Source organism: Staurois parvus, unplaced genomic scaffold (assembly GCF_062004578.1).
Source record: "Staurois parvus isolate SC_StPar_1 unplaced genomic scaffold, SC_StPar_1.0 ptg000242l, whole genome shotgun sequence".
In the NCBI taxonomy this organism is placed as follows: Eukaryota; Metazoa; Chordata; class Amphibia; order Anura; family Ranidae; genus Staurois; species Staurois parvus.
Genome location: NW_028318038.1, coordinates 1091069 through 1110197, shown reverse-complemented (window position 1 = coordinate 1110197; position 19129 = coordinate 1091069). Strand labels below are relative to the sequence as shown.

General features: G+C 38.8%; 1 protein-coding gene across 1 annotated transcript in view; it reads left to right on the top strand.

The window, feature by feature from the left end:
* LOC149459948 (putative guanylate cyclase soluble subunit beta-2) overlaps positions 1–12312 on the top strand; it is a 30524-nt gene extending 18212 nt beyond the window's left edge. The window contains exons 10-12 of the mRNA XM_089680353.1: positions 2838–2992; positions 9169–9338; positions 12176–12312. Coding sequence (XP_089536479.1) covers positions 2838–2992; positions 9169–9338; positions 12176–12312 — 462 coding nt within the window. The remainder of the gene's footprint in view (positions 1–2837; positions 2993–9168; positions 9339–12175) is intronic.
* The last annotated feature ends 6817 nt before the right edge of the window (positions 12313–19129 follow it).

Genomic DNA, 19129 nt, shown 5'->3' with positions numbered 1-19129 from the left:
TAAAAAAAAGAAAACTAATGCAGCCACTACATCTAAAGATTGGTAAACTGCAATATATTATGTTTTTGAGTTCAATCCCACTTTAATTCTTAAACAGTAAATCCACTTTTCTGACCACGTTTCATGTTGCACTCATATTTGGTTAGACATCATATATACAACACATTTAGATTGCAAGGATTAATAATTCAGAAGACAATTTTCAAAAACCATTAACAAGTAGTTTCCATCTTCATTGATATAGTGACATTTACAAACATGTTCTGCTTGTGAGCCCAGCCAAATCCTCAACTGCAATGTACTCAGGGTTTCACCATCTTACAAAAGTCCATGATGTATGCAAGGTAAAGCTTTGTAATAAAAATTATCCAATTTAAAAAAAAAACAAAAAACAAACAAACAAAAAAAACTACCCTTCTGTGTAAGACACTTTTTGTACTGTATGTACTTTACCTGCAAAGACCATATGCCAATACAGCCCATATTCTATGATTGATATTTGCATTCTGGGAGGCCTTATACTTCAATCCTTAACCATTTCAATACCGTGCAATTTTACACCTTCCTGCCCAGGCCATTTTTCAGGTTTCAGCGCTCTCACACTTTGAATAACAATTGCGCAGTCATACAACATTGTACCCAAACTAAAATTTTTTCATTTTCTTCACACAACTAGAGCTTTCTTTTGGTGGTATTTAATCACCGCTGGGGTTTTTATTTTTTGCTAAATTAACAAAAAAAGACCAAAAATTTTGAAAAAAAAAAACAAGTTTTTCTTTGTTTCTGTTATAAAAGTTTACAAATAAATAATTGTTCTTCATAAATTTAGGCCGAGATGTATTCTGCTACATGTCTTTGGTGAAAATAACCCAAATTAGGATGTATTATTTAGTTTGTAGGAAAGTTATAGAGTTCACAAACTATGGGATAGATCTGAATATTGATCAATCCTGAAGTACTGACAGCCAATCTAATATCTTGAGGTCCAAGAATGTCAGAATAGTACAGATATCCCCAAATGACCCCTTTTTGCAAAGTAGACAGTCCGACGTACTTCATAAGAGGAATGGCGAGTTTTTTGAAGTTGTATTTTTTTTGTCATAATTTTTCGGAAAATTAAAAAATTAAAAAAATTATTTTCACTATTTTTTTTTTACATACTGTCACCAGTGCAGTACAGCGTCATCATATAACTGGCATGGCAGTGAACAGGGACACTGACTGGTGACAGTATGAAAAAAAAATATATATATATATACCGTATTTTCCGGCGTATAAGACGACATTTTAACCCCTGGAAATCGTCTACAAAGTCGGGGGTCGTCTTATACGCCGGGTGCTGTGCTGAAACCTTACCGTACTTCCGGGTTGACGCTACTGCGCATGTCTTCGTCAGCAGTAGACGATCGCGGATCACCATAGCTCGCAGAACTGCATGAGACGTCGGATGCAGCAGTGCTCGATTGAGCTTGACTGAAACTGTGATATGCAGAGAAGGGATACACAGTGATTCTGCGCATGTCACAGTTTCAGTCACGATCAATCGAGCACTGAACGGCTGCATCCGACGTCTCATGCAGTTCTGCGAGGAATGGTGATCAGCGATCGTCTACTGCTGCCGAAGACGTGCAGAAGCGTCAGCTCGGAAGTACAGGTATGGTACTGCTGCATCCGACCTTGTCCCCTTAACTTCTATGAGATACGGTAATTAATTATTAATATTATAATGTCTGTGGCAGTTCTGTGCAATTTATGGTATCTTGGAGACAGGCAGGGCTGGGCAGGCAGGGAGAGCTGACCCACCCAATCCAAGCAGGCTTTGTATGCAGTGTGCACAGTGTGCACAGAAAATACTGGTACATTGCTTGCCGTGATTGGTTGGAAGAGGGGGGTAGTCTTATACGGCGAGTATAGCCCAAACCCTATATTTTAACAGGAAAAATAGGGGGGTCGTCTTATACGCCCAGTCGTCTTATACGCCGGAAAATACGGTATATATATATATATATATATATATATATTTTTTATTATTTTTTAAATTTTTATTACATTTTTTAAAAATTATTTTACTATGACCAAAGTAGTACAATGTTACCATAGTAACATTGTACTACTTTGGGGAAGTGATCAGTATTTTTTTTTTTTACACAGTTTGCTTATAGCAAAGAATTACTTTGCTATAAGCAAGCATTTACTTGAATGACATCGATTCATTGAGGGTTTTTTTTTTTTTGTGCTTAGCTGTGATTTGGCCACAGCTAATCACATGACATGTGCATGTGACCTGCTGTGACCATTCACAGCTAGGCACTAGTATACAATGGATGGCATGAATGAAGCCATCCATTGTATACAACTGTCATGTGACCTGCTGTGATTGGTCACAGCAGGTCACATGGTACCGGCAACAGGGGCCGGTACTCAGATCTGTCATCGGCCGTGTCCGAGGTACACGGCCGGTGACAGATCGCGCCGCTGTGCGGCTCTGCAACCGCACGAACGCGCATGTGCGGGAGGACGCCAAATGGCGTGCACCCGGAAAGGTAATACATTTTTGCCGCCGCCAAACGGCTATAGGCCGGGTGGCTAATGGTTAAAGGCTAAGGCCTCTTTTCTGACTATTTTATGTTTATATCATTTTTGATCAGATATAGATGAGCAGTACATTCAGATTGTGAGGATTAATAATTTAGAAGACATTTTTCAAAAACTATTAAGAACAAGTTTTCATCTTGTCTATGCAAACGACATAAAAACATATTTGCTAGCTAAGTACAGTGCTGGTAATTTACACTTATAGCATAACCATTGAGAACTTACTTTTTTTTTTATTTCAGATCAGAGTTGGGATTCACACAGGGCCTGTATTAGCAGGAGTTGTTGGTGATAAGATGCCCAGATACTGCTTATTTGGAGACACTGTGAACACAGCTTCCAGGATGGAGAGTCATGGGGTTCCAGATAAAATCCACCTTAGTCCAACAACTTTCCAGTAAGAATGTATCATATATATATATATATATATATATATAATTATATAAAATTTAAAAAAATATAGAAATATGACAGGTTATAATATACTGTATTTGTTTGCTGCATATAAGCCAATTTGAGGAGGAACACAATAGCTAAATGCCCAGACCCAAGTTAGCAGTGGCAGTATGCTTTGGTTAACTTGACAATGACCCTATGAATACTTTTCCTGCCTAAACAACTTTTACCTTTGCTTTTAAAGCATATCTAAACCCTAAAAAGAACTTTTCTTAGGTGGTCCCTTTTGTTCTGTTAACAACTTTAAGTCCGGACACTTATTTATTATTTATTTCAGGTACTTATATAGCACTGTCAATTTACGCAGCACTTTACATATATATTGTACATTCACATCAATCCCTAACCCTCAAGGGGTGTACAATCTAAGGTCCCTAACTCACATTCATACATACACATACCAGGGACAATTTAGACAGGAGCCAATTAACCTACCAGCAGGTCTTTGGAGTGTGGCACTTTCACCCCCTTCCTATCCAGGCCAATTTTCAGCTTTCAGCACTATCACACTTTAAATGAGAATTTCGCGGTCATGCAGCACTGTACCCATATGAATTTTTTAGCATTTTTTGAGACAGAGAAAACTTTATTTTGGTGGTATTTATTCACCACTGGGATTTTATTATTTTGCTCTATAAATTAAAAAGTCCAAACATTTTGAAAAAAAGTGTTTTTCTTATAAAATTTTACAAATAAATAATCATTCTTCATAAATCTTAGCCAAAATGTATTCATCTATTTAGTAAAAAATTAGTTTATAAGCAAAAATTATTTAAAAATTTTTTTTTTAACTTTTAACTTTTATTTTTTTATATTATGTATTTATTTTTTTTAACATACTGTTACCCTAGCAGTACAGTGTCACCATAGTGACACTATACTACTTGTGGGGGGTGATGAAGATTTTTTATTTTTTTACACCGATTGCTTTTACACCCATAAAGGCTGTGAAAGCAATCATTTCTCCTTCTCTCTGGCTGCATTCTTGCAGCCATTGAGAAATACTGTGTGAGCTGCGATTGGCCACAGCTTGTCACATGGTACAAGGCTGTTGTGAATAGCCTTGTACTATGTGACCTCTGTGATCATTCACAGATTTCACACGTAGTAAGCAATGATGTCAGAAGTGACATCTTGCTTACTACTATTCATGTGATCACTGATTGGCCAATCAGTGATCACATAATCGGGACCTCACACAGAGTGCGCGTGGTGCAGGGAGTATGCACAGTCAGGGAAGCGGGGAGGACGTTTATAAACGGCCACCCGCTCCTGCAATGCGTTTATATACATGGGTCGGATGGGAAGTGGTTAGATATACAGTTGAAAGTGTTTTGTTATATATGTTTGATAATAAAAAGAAAAAAACTGTCAATCTTGCCAAACATATTGTGAGCTGATAACTTCCTGTGCTGTAACATTGTTCTTAGTTAGCTATGAGGAGTGCAGAAACACACCCTAAAAATGTAATGAACAATAGAAGGAAGGGTTCTGTAGCCTCCTCTTTCTGTTCTCCTGGCACAGAAGGGTGAGTGAGTGTTGTCATTCTAGGACTGGACGTGTGTTACTTACAGAATCACCAGGTGAAAATAAAGTGAGAAAAGACTTGCAATAAGAAAACAAATGCAGTCGTTATATCTAAGGACTGGTAAGCTGCAGTATGTCAAGTTTTTGTATTTTCGGTTAAGATGCACTTTACAGACTTAAGGTTTCTATCTGGTACAATGTTTTAATACAGAGATTGCAAATAAAATAATTCTATGTTAACATATTTTGATAAGATAATATACATCATGTTTATCTAATCACTGGCCACTTTATTAGGTATACCTGTTCAATTGCTTGATAACACAAATTGCTAATCAGCCAATCACATGGCAGCAACTCAATGTATTTAGGCATGCAGACATGCTGAAGATGACTTGATGAAGTTCAAACCAAGTATCAGAATGGGGAAGAAAGGGGATTTAAGTGACTTGGAACATTGCATGGTTGTTGGTGCCAGACAGGCTGGTCTGAGTATTTCAAAAACTGCTGATCTACTGGGATTCTCACACAACCATCTCTAGGGTTTACAGAGAATGATCTGAAAAGAAAATATCCAGTGAGTGGCAGTTGTGTGGATGAAAATGCCTTGTTGATGTCAGAGGATAATAGACAGTTTGGTTGCTGCAACATTCAGATGGTAGGGTCGGAATGTGGCGTAAACAACATGAAAGCATGGATCCATCCTGCCTTGTATCAATGGTTCAGGCTGGTGGTGTAATGGTGTGGGGGATATTTTCTTGGCAATAGCTAGGTGTACCTAATCAAGTTCCGGTGGGTGCATAAAACCAAGACAACACAGTGGGATTGATTTACTATAACTGGAGAGTAGGCAATCTAGTGCAGCTCTCCATAGAATCTAATCTGCTCACAGGGTTTTTTTTTTTTTTTCCTGAAAGCTTAATTGACCAAGCTGAAATTAGAAGCCAATTGGATAACATGCACAGCTGCACCAGATTTTGCACTCTCCAGTTTAGTAAATCAGCCCTAATATCTGTGAATCTCTCATTCTATACCAGACTGCTGCATAATGTTGGAGCCAAAGTTAATGCTTTGGGCCTGGATGCTGAAGAAAGTATTTAAAACATACTAGATTGAGGAATACACTATGAGGAAACACTACTTACACAGACTACAGACTATGTTATTTTCTAAAATCATTTGTACCCATAAAACCCTTAACCTCCTCGGCGGTATGATTCTTTCCGATTTTTTGTGCTGAAAGCGCTACCATTTTTTTGCATGGAAATATGTAGTTTTTTATTGTAGGCTGTAAGTTTTAGGAATAACTCACTGAAATCTGTCCGAACAAGAGTCTAGTAAACATTCCGGATATGATAAAACTTGAAACACGAAATCATAAATTATAATTTAATAAATAATCATAAAAAATAATAATATAATAATAATTAATTTAATTTAATAATATAATCAAACCAAAAACACTGAAATTTGAAATACAGAGGCAAATTCGCACATCGCTGTGCAAAGTCGCAAAATCGTTTTCTGTGTCTGATGACGAATTTCCCCCACGAATCATTATCACTCAATTCTGCAAGTGGTTCTGATTTACTATCGCTGTTCTAAAACCGCTTTTGACGTAAAGGGACGCTTTTTGGACGCCATGGACTTTTCTAAGTTTCCAGGCAGAAAGAACATTCAAAATGCAGGCAGGGCACAGGACAAAGCAGTAGGGACAAACTTTATGTGAAATGCATTGAAACAGCAAAAATTAAATTTTTTAAAAATTTCAAATTCCGGCGCCCGCACGTCCCAACGTCACAGGGACCGGAACACGGAAGCCGGATGCTGGCTGCGGCCGGAGGAGATGGTTGGGGACGCTGCAGGGGACACATCGCGGGAGCGAAGGACAAGGTAAGTGCTGCAGGGACCCCCTGAGCAACGCCGCATGGTAAGCCCGAGTGTAGCTCGGGGTTACCGCTCTTGGTATTGAAATTTTACCCCGAGCTACACTCGGGAAAACCGCTAAGGAGGTTAAAGAAAAAGATCATTATACTTACCTCTACTGTGGTCTGTGTCTCCTGTTCATTCCAGTGCTGCAGCTGTTGTCAGTCTCTTTGGCAATTTGGGAGTCCTGTGTCACATGGCTCCTTCTGGTGTCCCTTATATCACTACAAGATTCAGCAGTTACATAAGGATGACGCAGTTACATGAATTCCAAGATATTGAATATAAACCTTCCTCCAGCCAAAAGGGAAGGACGCTTGCTTGTTAGTCCAGAATGCGACTGAAATGTTCAAGGCAACCAATTTATTAGCGTTTACCATAAGGCCCAAGATATCACCAAACACTGGTAGCAATTGCATGATGTTCGGGAGCGAGACTACTGTCGACGTAACAAAGAGCAGTAGATCGTCAGCGAAGAGGGTGCATTTGTAGACCTGAGAACCACAAAAGACGCCATATATATTAGAGTTGGCCCAGAGAGCATTTGCTAAAAAAAAAGGGGGAAAGGGGACACCCTTTCCTGGTATCTTCTGCAATGGAGATTGGGTCTGAGTAGCTACCAGACATCCTTAAACTGGTCACAGGGTTGGAATATAATATATATGTGACTTTTCTATGAGCAAATACATCAGATCAAAAGATAAAACCAAAACTAATATAAAAAATTATAAAATTATATATAAAAAATTATATATAAAAAAATTATGTCCAAAAATCCCACCGTGTCCAAAAATAAAAATAAAATGATAAATAAAAATAAAAATAAATTCAAAAAGTCCCAAAAAATAATCCTCACAAGTGTAATACATACACTCAAACTTTTTCTTCTTCTTTTATCACCAAAACCTTCTTAATACCCGCAACACTTGATATTCATGCACCTCAAAAAAAGAAAACTCGACATAGTGTCATACCTTAAATAATGTAAAACACACGTGCCACTCGCTGTGCAGCATGCAAAATACAATAAATGTGTATACTCTAACCAAGTGTCAAAACACATACAATTAAGTGAAATGACAATAAGAGTGAAAACACATTCACATAAGATATGCCATGCAATGTGTGAAAAACCACTCCACAGATAACACTGCCAGTGTATCACACCACACCCTATATATATATATAAAGTGATAACCAAACCACCACTCTCCAACTCTAATATGGATGGGTAATTACCCTATAGCAGAGACAGCAGGGCAGATTAACCACTCTGGGTTACAATCTCCTCTCATTGATTTCCTCCAACGATTATGATTTCCTCCTCCACTTTCCTCCAGAAAACCAGTCACAATATAAAAGGTATTCTTCTTTATTAAAACTCACATAAATTTTGTGAGGAGGAGCTGTTACCACAAAATTTATGTGAGTTTTAATAAAGAAGAATACCTTTTATATTGTGACTGGTTTTCTGGAGGAAAGTGGAGGAGGAAATCATAATCGTTGGAGGAAATCAATGAGAGGAGATTGTAACCCAGAGTGGTTAATCTGCCCTGCTGTCTCTGCTATAGGGTAATTACCCATCCATATTAGAGTTGGAGAGTGGTGGTTTGGTTATCACTTTATATATATATATAGGGTGTGGTGTGATACACTGGCAGTGTTATCTGTGGAGTGGTTTTTCACACATTGCATGGCATATCTTATGTGAATGTGTTTTCACTCTTATTGTCATTTCACTTAATTGTATGTGTTTTGACACTTGGTTAGAGTATACACATTTATTGTATTTTGCATGCTGCACAGCGAGTGGCACGTGTGTTTTACATTATTTAAGGTATGACACTATGTCGAGTTTTCTTTTTTTGAGGTGCATGAATATCAAGTGTTGCGGGTATTAAGAAGGTTTTGGTGATAAAAGAAGAAGAAAAAGTTTGAGTGTTTGTATTACACTTGTGAGGATTATTTTTTGGGACTTTTTGAATTTATTTTTATTTTTATTTATCATTTTATTTTTATTTTTGGACACGGTGGGATTTTTGGACATAATTTTTTTATATATAATTTTTTATATATAATTTTATAATTTTTTATATTAGTTTTGGTTTTATCTTTTGATCTGATGTATTTGCTCATAGAAAAGTCACATATATATTGTTTAGCTGGCCTTCAAGGGTGAAGGTAGATCACTTTTCTGGGATATTATAGGTTTAAGTGTTGTGATATATAAGTATTAGGGTTGGAATATAAGATCTTGACAATAAGAAAGTTAGGGCCAAATCCCCAAGCATTGAAACAGATAAGACCAGGAAACCGAGTCAAAAGCTTTTTGAAGATCTATGGAGAGCAACAACCCCTCCTGAGGATGGACTCCATCCCAGCGGGAGTGAAGCAGAGACATGATATCAATCGCTCATCTCACCTGATCTGGACATTGTCAGCCCAGGATAAATCCTACTTGGTCCTTGTGTACATACACATTCATAAAAGAGGAGATCCTATTAGCGAGAATCTTCATTAGTAATTTAAGATCGTTATTGAACAGGGAAACAGAGTGGTAATGTTCCATTTCACCAGGATCCTTTCCCTGTTTAGAAATGACAGAAATAAATGAAATGATCTTATCTGATTCAAAAACAAACTTTTAATTAAATCATTCTACAGGGCCTTGAAACACAAGGACTTTGACATTGTGGAAAGAGGAGTTATTGATGTAAAAGGCAAAGGGAAAATGAACACATATTTCCTAATTAAGAACTTAGCTCTATCTGAAGAGGAAATTATGGGCATGCCAGAATGTGAAGACCTTCAGGCAGAATGTAATCTGGCTACAGGTAAGTGATGGCCTTTGTAATCCACATTTTGTAAATCTTTTGGCTAAAGCCCACTCAAGCCAATTGATGTTTAGCTTTACTTTTCCACTTAATTAGGAGATTTTCCTTCACTTCTTGTCCCGGTAACAGTTGACTCTGGAACAGGGAGGGTCAGGAAATTTTGCCAGCAGGGATTAACAATAAACTGCACAGATACCAATAACATTACCTGATGCCAACATGGCAGCAAACATATGGTATAGCTACACCTCTATCTTCACCCACAGAGCCTATTGAAATCTATAAAAGGAAGTAAAGAGAGACTTGCTCCATCTATATGTTCGGACAGCACATGCAAAATGTCTGTGGGGACCATCAGCAAAACAGCAGGATGGTTGCCATAGTGCACCTGCCTCAGGTGCTACAGGGAAGATCCAGAGGTTCATACGTCAGTGGACTTAGACAGAATGATGATTCAGGCCTCCATGTTTATTGTAATAAAGTTTGGTTATACATTTTAGCCCTCCCTGTTTAGCTCATTAGGTATCATAAGTATACTGCAATGAAGGCGTCGGGAAAACTGAATATTTTATCAAATACTTCCTGTAATTTACCTTTCCTGATGCCAATCCATGTCAGCATACAGAACCCTCCTTTTTGATCTTGTCATTTTTATGGAGAATGGGGTTGGTCTTTCTTTGCTTCCTGTTATAGATTTAAACTGGTCCTGTGGGTAGAAAGGAAATGATAATTCTGGTTTCTGATACTTACTGACTTTTTTATTGCTGTCCATATTTCCCCTTCCTGTCCTGATCACAAGTAGTTCTTGGAACATGATATGAAGGGAAGGAAGTTTTAAAAGCAGGGAGTGAGGAATGGTCAGAATCTTTGTAAAGTAGGTACTGCTGTTTTTTTTTGTTTATTATTTAAGGTACGTATATAGCGCTTTCAATTTATGCAGCGCTTTTACATATATATTGTACATTCACATCAGTCCCTAACCCTCAAGGGGTATACAATCTAAGGTCCCTAACTTACATTCATACATACTAGGGCAAATTTGGACAGGAATCAATTAACCTACCAGCATGTCTTTGGAGTGTGGAAGAAAACCGGAGTACCCGGAGGAAACCCACGCAGGCACAGGGAGAACATGCAAACTCCAGGCAGGTGGTGCCATGGTTGGGATTCAAACCAATGACCCTAGTACTGCCAGGCAGAATGGCTAACCATTTAGCCACTGTGCTGCCTGTTTTCAGAATTACCTTCAATTCATTATATATCACTAGCATTCAGAACGGACCAACTTTATTTTTAAAGATAATCCCATTTTCTTATGCTTTGTAGGTACACATGTAAATTTTATTAGTCCTACGTAAATGACCATATTAATATGAGAATAAAAATAAAGTTGTTGATAGATTTTCATTTGCTCTCACATTCAAAGCAAACATTTATTTATTTATTAAAGCTGGAGAGTGCAATATCAGGCTCACTTCTGCATAGAGACCAGTCAGCTTCTAACCTCAGTTTGTTGAATTAAGCGTTGGCAATAAAACCTGGAAGCTGATTGGTTTCTATGCAGAAGCGAGCCTGATTTTGCATTCTCCAGCTTTAGTAAATAAACCCCTGAGCCAGTATAACTATGCAAGTTATGGTGAGAAGGGGCCAAAGAAATCAAAAATCCCACCAACCGAATCAATGCACAGTAGTCTTTTTAGAACAGAAGTTATTCACGTCTCATTCCATCACTCTTAATAGGATTATTCCTCATTTCAGGACAGTGGGCAGAGCAATGCAAATCATTCCTTTGCACTGCATTAGCAAGATGCACATCTAGAGCTGCTAGCCTATCGTGCAAATATAGCCTAATATTATAAATACATTTATTTCACCTACATACAGCTGTTTCAGGCTTTTTCATCCATCATTAATGCATTGTTTGGATACTATGGCTTCTATGGAGTAGGGCTTGGGACCCAATGGAATTGTACAATTATACACATTATGGTGAGAAGATCCAAAAGGAAATCAAAAGGCCCTACAACTGAATCAATGAGGAATAATCCTCTTAGTTTTGGGATATGTGATTTCCTTGCTTTTTAAGAAGGCTTTTACTCTGCTGCACATTGAATGGGGAGCATTTAAGAGGTCAGGTGCTGATGTTGGCCAAGAAGGTATGCCTTACAATTGGCATTCTAATTCATCCCAAAGATGTTTAGTGGGGTTGAGGTAAGAGCTCTCTGCAAGATTCCCAAATGTCTTCAAACTAAATTCTTTTCAACGTGGACCTGGCCTTGTGCACAGGGAACAGTAATTCCAGTAAAAAAAGGGCCCTCCCCAAATTGTTTCGAGGGGCAAAACTGTCTAAAACAACTTTGCACTGTATGCTGTAGCACTAATAGTACTTTTCACTAGGAACACATAAATGTACTAATTTGGAGTTGTGTTCACATAAATCTAGAAATCAGGTTTTCACTTGGGGTAGGAAATCAAGATTGCTTTTTGTTTGTTTACAAGGAGAGTAATTTTAAAATGTGTTGCAAGAATACCAACACATAAGATGGTGTAGTAGAATGAAGTTGCTGGCTTAGTTTGAGGAATGTAGGATTGTGTGTAACCTCATGCATGAGATTTTGAGTTTGCTAGGTTACCCATCTATATGGTTTCTACAGTGGGGAGCTTCATTTTAAATTTCTTTTTATACATTGTTGCTAACTTTTTTGTTGATGAAATGCTGTTTCCGGGCTGAGGGATTCTAGTAAATTTCTACCAGGACAGAAGAATTTTGACAAGCCCATCGATCATGTACTGTTGCAGTAGGTGAAATACAGTATAATAAATGTTCTTTATTGCAGTTTCGGATCAACTAGAAAATATAGAGGATTATGTAATACATGGAACAGAAGAAGACGTTGCATTAGACCAGAAGACCAGTGATACAAACAATCAGCCCACAACCACTGCTACTTCAAGAACATGCCGAATTCTGTAGACAAAATTGTAGATAAAACGTTTACCAGCATTTGACAAACATTTTGTTAGATAATATACAGTGGGTATAGAAAAGAATCATCCCCCCCCCCCCCTTTAAAATAATCACATTTTGTTGCTTTGCAGCCTAAAATGAAGGCAGACAGTTGTTTTATCTAGCTGTGTTTACACATCCAAGTGAAAGATAAAACACCAACTTGTCATACAAAATTTTTAAAAATCCAAAAACAGAATCACTGAGTTGGAAAAAGGATCACCCACTCCTAAAAATAACTTGTAAACTCAATAAGGTGTAGCTAATCACCTTCTCCATAGCACACAAAGCCATTTGACTTTCAACTGTGGTCACTTTGATAAGCTCAGCATTAAAGAGCTTTCTTGAAGTATTTCAATCCCTGGTAGTGCAATTGAAGCAAACAGTCAACTATGGGTGGCAAGGCACTGTCAAAAGATCCCCGGGATAAAGTTGTGAACAGGCATAAGTTAGGATACAAACATTTTTTGAAGGCTTATCAGTGCCTAGAAGCACTGTGATGTCTATTATGGGCGGCACAGTGGCTTAGTGGTTAGCATGTCTGCCTTGCAGTAAATGGGTCATGGGTTCCATTCCCGACCATGGCGCATCCTGCATGGAGTTTGCATGTTCTCCCTATGCTTGCATGGGTTTTCTCCGGGTACTCCGGTTTCCTCCCACACTCCAAAGATATGCTGGTAGGTTAATTGGCTCCTGTCTAAATTGTCCTAGTTTCTATGTGTATGTATGAATGTGAGTTAGGGACCTTAGATTGTACACCCATTGAGGGTTAGGGACTGATTTGAATGTACAATATATATGTAAAAGCACTGTGTAAAATTGATGGCGCTATATAAGTACCTGAAATAAATATTATTAAGAAGTGAAAGGTATTTGGTAGAACACAAACCCTCCCTAGTTTAGGACATTGCTCCAAACTGGATAAAAGAGCGAGGAGGAAACTGGTTAGAGAATCTACCAAAAGGCCTACAGCAACTCAGAAGCAGTTGCAGGAATGTATGACAAAGAGTGATCATTGTGTGCATGTGACAACAATATCACAAATTCTCCACAAATGTATGGGAGGGTTGCAAGAAAAAAGTCACTCCTCAAGAAAGGCCACATGCAGTCATGAGCTTTGCCAAAATGCACCTTGAAGATTCTGAGGCCACATGGAAAGAGGTGTTCTGGTCAGATGAGACTAAAATTAAATTATCTGGCCTCAACACTAAAATATATGTCTGGCACAAATCCAATACAGCTCACCATCCAAATAACACCATTCCTACAGTAAAGCATGGAGGTGGTAATATCCAGTCATGGGGGGTGTTTCTCTGCACTAGGGATTGCAGCACTTATCAAGATAGAAAGAAAAATGGATGGGGCAAAATACCATCAAATCCTTGAGTAAACTCTGCTGCCCTCTGCCAGAAAGTTGTCAATGGGAAGAATGCTTACTTTCCAACATGACAATGACCCAAAGCACACAGCAAAAATGACCACACAGTGGTTGAATGAGAACATGGTGAATGTCCTTTCATGGCCTAGTCAGATGCCAAACTTAAACCCCATTGAAAATCTGTGAAATGACTTGGAAGACTGCAGTCCACAAATGACCACCATCAACTTTAACTGAAATTGAGCAGTTTTGCAAAGAAGAGACAGCAAATATTGCAAAGTCTAGATGTGCAAAGTTAGTAGAGACATACCCCAACAGACTAAAAGGCTGTAATTAAAGCAAAAGGTGGCTCAACAAAATACTGACCCAAGGGGGCGATCCTTTTTCCAACTCGAAACTTTGGTTTTTGAATTGTTTGCTTCAGTTACACTATCGGGGAATGAAAGGCTCCAGGAAAGCTCTTCATGCGGAATTAAAATGACTACAGCTGAAAGTTCAATGGCTTTGTGTGCCACTGAGAAGGTGATCAGCTACACCAGATTGAGAAAAAGTCATTTTTAGGAGGGAGCGATCCTTTTTCCAACTCTGACATGTTGGTGATATATCTTTCACTTTGATGTTATAAGTTGCACTGAGTAAATATAGCTGGATAAAACAAAAACTGTCTGTCTTTATCTCAGGCTGCAAAGCAACAAAATGTGATAATTCTAAAAAGGGGGGTGATTCTTTTCTATACCCGCTGTGTATTCATGAAACACTTCTCTTCAGTTCTCAATAAGTGCAATATATTTTTTGACTGAACATAATTTTAGAACAAACAGTACAAAAATAACCACTGTCTATCTCTACAGGAAGAAACAACTGTCACTATTTTACCACTAGTAACATTTCCTTGCATTGTATTTTCTTGGGTGTTATAATCTAACAGATAGGCTTCCAAGACATCTGCTCCTCTAGATGTTAATAAGCTCTCCACTGACATTAAATATTATCTGATCATTGTGATCTGCAGCTCGGGATCTGTGTCAGCACTCAAAATATAAAAGCAGATGATCAGCCAGAATTTCTAAATAATTAGCATTATATTTAGCTTTAGTTTCTCATGGATTGTCTGCAGATGTAAGCAATATATTTACTGTCCAATTATATGACAACTTCTAGTGTCAAACTACAATAAAATGATTTACAATGTATTTCCAGTCATTTGTTTTTCTGGACTGAACGGGTAAGGGCTAGACTATTAGGGTCTGGTTGTCTACATTCCCATGAGGAGTTTTACTCACACTACTAAAAAGTTTGTTTTTATGTGTTTGTGACTTCCCTTCATTTATTGTTCCAGTGACTACTGTAACTAGAACAGAAAGTGAAATATTACCAGTGGGAGCTGAGCTGTGTGATCCTTATCCCCATTACATCCCAAGTAGCGTATATCAGGGGTGCTCAACCTTTTGAAGAGCGAGGGCCACTTAACTAAATTTGGTAACTGGTCGGGTCACAAGGAGACGAAATAGTTCAGAATTTCTCATTTGTTTATTTTGAACAGCATAATGAACAGTTTCCTCCTGCAGCAGCTGAAAGCTGATGGAAGGGAGAAGCAGGTTTTCAGGAGTTGCAGGAGGAAAATGAAGAGGATCGGTTCCTGTAAACGCCGCTTCTCCTGTCCAAGCATAAAACAGAATGTGACTGGGAGATCACAGGCAACCCCTGGAGCATGGGGCAGAGTCGCCATTGTGACCCCTGATGCTACACCAGTGGTTGGGGTGTGTGGAAAAAACGTCTCACCTATGGGGTCTTACCAACCCTCAAACCGCAAATGTAAGGGCTAGTTCACACCATAAAAACATCCTCCAGATCCATTGCAGATGCATTTCTGCACATGCTTTTTTTATGCATTCCATTTTTGGGTCATTTCAATAGCAAAATCTTTATTTTCATCAAGACAATGCTTTTCCTAACTTCTTTTCCCATTTTTTTTTCACTGTACTGGGGTCTGATGAGTTTTTGATATTTTACTGCATTCCATTATAGTTCTGTGCAAGAAAAAAGCAGCATGTTGTACTTTTTTTTTCTGAAAGTGAAAAGCACTGGAATGCACTGCGCTGGTGTGAACTATGCCATTGGAACCCATATAACCTACTTTCCATGCTTTTTTGATGCAGGAAAATAGCACTGCACGTGGTGTGAACTAGAACTTGCTGTCCTGAGCCACTTTTAAGGCTACTTTCACACTGATGCTCTGTGGTTTACCTGCTCCACGGGTTCAGCACAATGTACCTGCAGCTTTCCTGCGGGCTAGCGCACATGCTTTGCCATAGATTTCCATTATACCTTGCGGGTGTGGAGCACTTTCTGAAAGCACATCAAAACGCCTGCATTCAAGTCTATGGCTCAGTGCAGGTAACCCCCAGGAAACATTCAGGTGCACTGTACTGCAGCTATGGATCAGTGTAAAAGCAGCCTAAAAAATTCTTAGGCCTTTTATAGGTTCTGAAATGCCCATTGCAAAAGCACAGTGTATGTGTTAAATACACTGACCTTTTGTATCGCATCACTCTCCAGGTTGCTAGAAAGGTCCCAGGTGAAGTGCATGACAGGAGTTGGTGCTACAGAGGAAGCATCAGCTTATGCAGCTCCTGCTCTCTCCACAGCCACCTGCTTCCTCCTCTGCCGGCGCCAGCTCGATGCACTCTGCTCTGGGATGGCGGGTCAGCAAGCCCAGATCGTAATCACCAGGTTGCTGACCCCAGGCATTCACTTTCCTGGTTTGAGGTCAAGAGCCACATCAGAGGGCTCCAAGGACAACAAACATGTGGTCTGCAGGTTACAGGTTGAGCACCCTTGGTGTATGTGATCCATGTATATATGGACAAATTTTATTCAGTGGGGTAGATTAACTAAAGGCAAATAGGCTGTTCAATTTGCAAGAGAAGTTGCACATTACAAGGGAATTTTCCCCTGAGCTTGGTAAAAGTGGTGAAATTTCACTTTGCAAATACCCAATTACCTGCAAGGAAAATTAAAAAAACAAAAAAAAACCCAGCAATTCTGCTTGCGCATAATTGGATGACAGAATTCAGATCTATTCCTCATTCACTTTCATGCCTTTAGTAAATCAAACCCAATATCTCACCCATTTAATATTCAGTCCCAATCCCGATTAGGTGGGTAAGTTGGGTGCACCTCATACATATGGCTATAGCCATGAGCAAATCTGAAGATATTTAGTTATATGTGAAACTATAGATTTAGTGAATGTTTGTTTTCGGTGTGTAAACTACGTGCATATGAGAGTGTATTTTGTTTTTATGCATGAACAACTAAAGCGTATTACGTGATGATTTCTTTCATTAGTCATCCATTATTGAGTGAAACTACACCTGTCACTACGATAACCTTATGAAACCGACCCCACGACAAACATGAAGACACCTTGAGTGGTCTTTAAACCGCAGACTACAAGAATATAGCAGGTGCAGATGATATCTGTTCTCCATTATAAATGGGGCCCTTAGTGTTTATTAAGCAGGACAAGAAAGGGGATTTGTTGTACTCAAAACTATAATATTATTTGGTATTGCTGGCATGTGTACAATTAAAAGCTTGTGAATTCTAAAGTGTACAGGACATGGAAAAATAAACTTGTGTAATTGCAGTGTACAAAATGAGTTTTTTTCAGCAAGTTATTTCAGCAAGGTGGAGTACAATTACTGGACATGCTCTCTAATAAGCAAGAAATGTATCCCTGAGTGGTCACACCTGTTCCTTCAAAGGCAACAGGTGATAATTGCCTATGTGGACACTGGGGGAATATGGCAATCCCCATGCATGAGCCTCAAAGTTTCACACCTCATTATCAACAGATCTGAGCCTTGATAATCACTAGATCTAAATACTGCTCTGGATAGAAAATAATTGTTCAAAAGCTTGAGGTTGCAATTCTGGCTTTGGTCACAGTTGATCTGTGGTAATCAGTCATTTAGTTGTGGTGGACTTCTTCTATTGCTTTAATGTCCTCCAGTTTGCTAGTATTTAGATTATGGATTTAAAAGCTTGACATAATTAGTCGGGTAGAACAGAATCGATGCTGATTTTAGAAAACAGTTTTTAGATACCAATACATTCTCAGATATCCCAAAACCTATAAAACTGCATCCACAATTAACATTTAAACATATGAAAAAGACCAATAAAAGAAAAGGTACAGAAAGAATTAGTTGATTCTCACATTAAAAAAATATAATCTGATAACTGTAAGCAGTTAATACAAGATGATAACATTCAGTATGTGAATTCCTTTTTATTTTACGTGCCTTTATTTCGATTTTTTTCCCCATTTACATACACTCACTGGCCACTTTATTGGGTACACTCGGTCAATTGCTTGGAAACACAAATTGCTAATCAGCCAATCACATGGCAGCAACTCAATGCATTTCGGCATGTAGAGATGTGGTGAAGAAGACTTGCTGAAGTTCAAACCGAGCATAAGAATGGGGAAGAAAGGGGACTTACAGTGAAGGAAATAAGTATTTGATCCCCTGCTGATTTTGAATGTTTGCCCAAAGAAATGATCAATCAATCTAAAAATCGAATTGTAGGTGTATTGTAAGACAGAATAGCAGCAAAAAATTCAAAAGAATTGCATGTCTTACAAATTATGCACCGATTTGCATGTTCATGAGGGAAATAAGTATTTGATCCCCTATCATTCATCAGGATTTCTGGCTACCAGGTGTCTTTCATACAGGTAACAAGCTGAGATTAGAAGCAGTCTCTGAATGGGAGTGCTGCTAATCTCATTTTGTTACCTGTGTAAAAGACACCTGTCCACAGGAGCAATCAAACAATCATATTAGAAACTCTCCACCATGGCAAAGACCAAAGAGCTGTCCAAGGATGTCAGGGACAGGATTGTAGACCTACACAAGGCTGGACTGGGCTACAAAACTATCGCCAAGCAGCTTGGTGAGAAGTTGACAACAGTTGGTGCAATCATTCGCAAATGGAAGAAACACTGTCAGTCTCCCTAGGTCTGGTGCACCATGCAAGATCTCACCTCGTGGAGTGTCAATGGTCATGAGAACAGTGAGGAATCATCTCAGAAATACACGTGAGGATCTTGTCAATGATCTCCAGGCAGCTGAGACCACAGTCACCAAGAAAACAATTAGTAACACACTACGTCAACAAGGATTGAAGTCCTGCAGTGCTCACAAGGTCCTTCTGCTCAAGAAGCACATGTCCAGGCCCGTAAATGGCGCCCGCAAAGTGCGCAAGCGCATTAAGAGTATATAATGATGCAATGGACGTCCAACGTGAGGCACACCCCTTTTGATAACGTGCTTGGCATGAAACGCGTCAACGAGGAGCTGTACGTCGTGACGTCACACCGCCAGAGCCGCACGA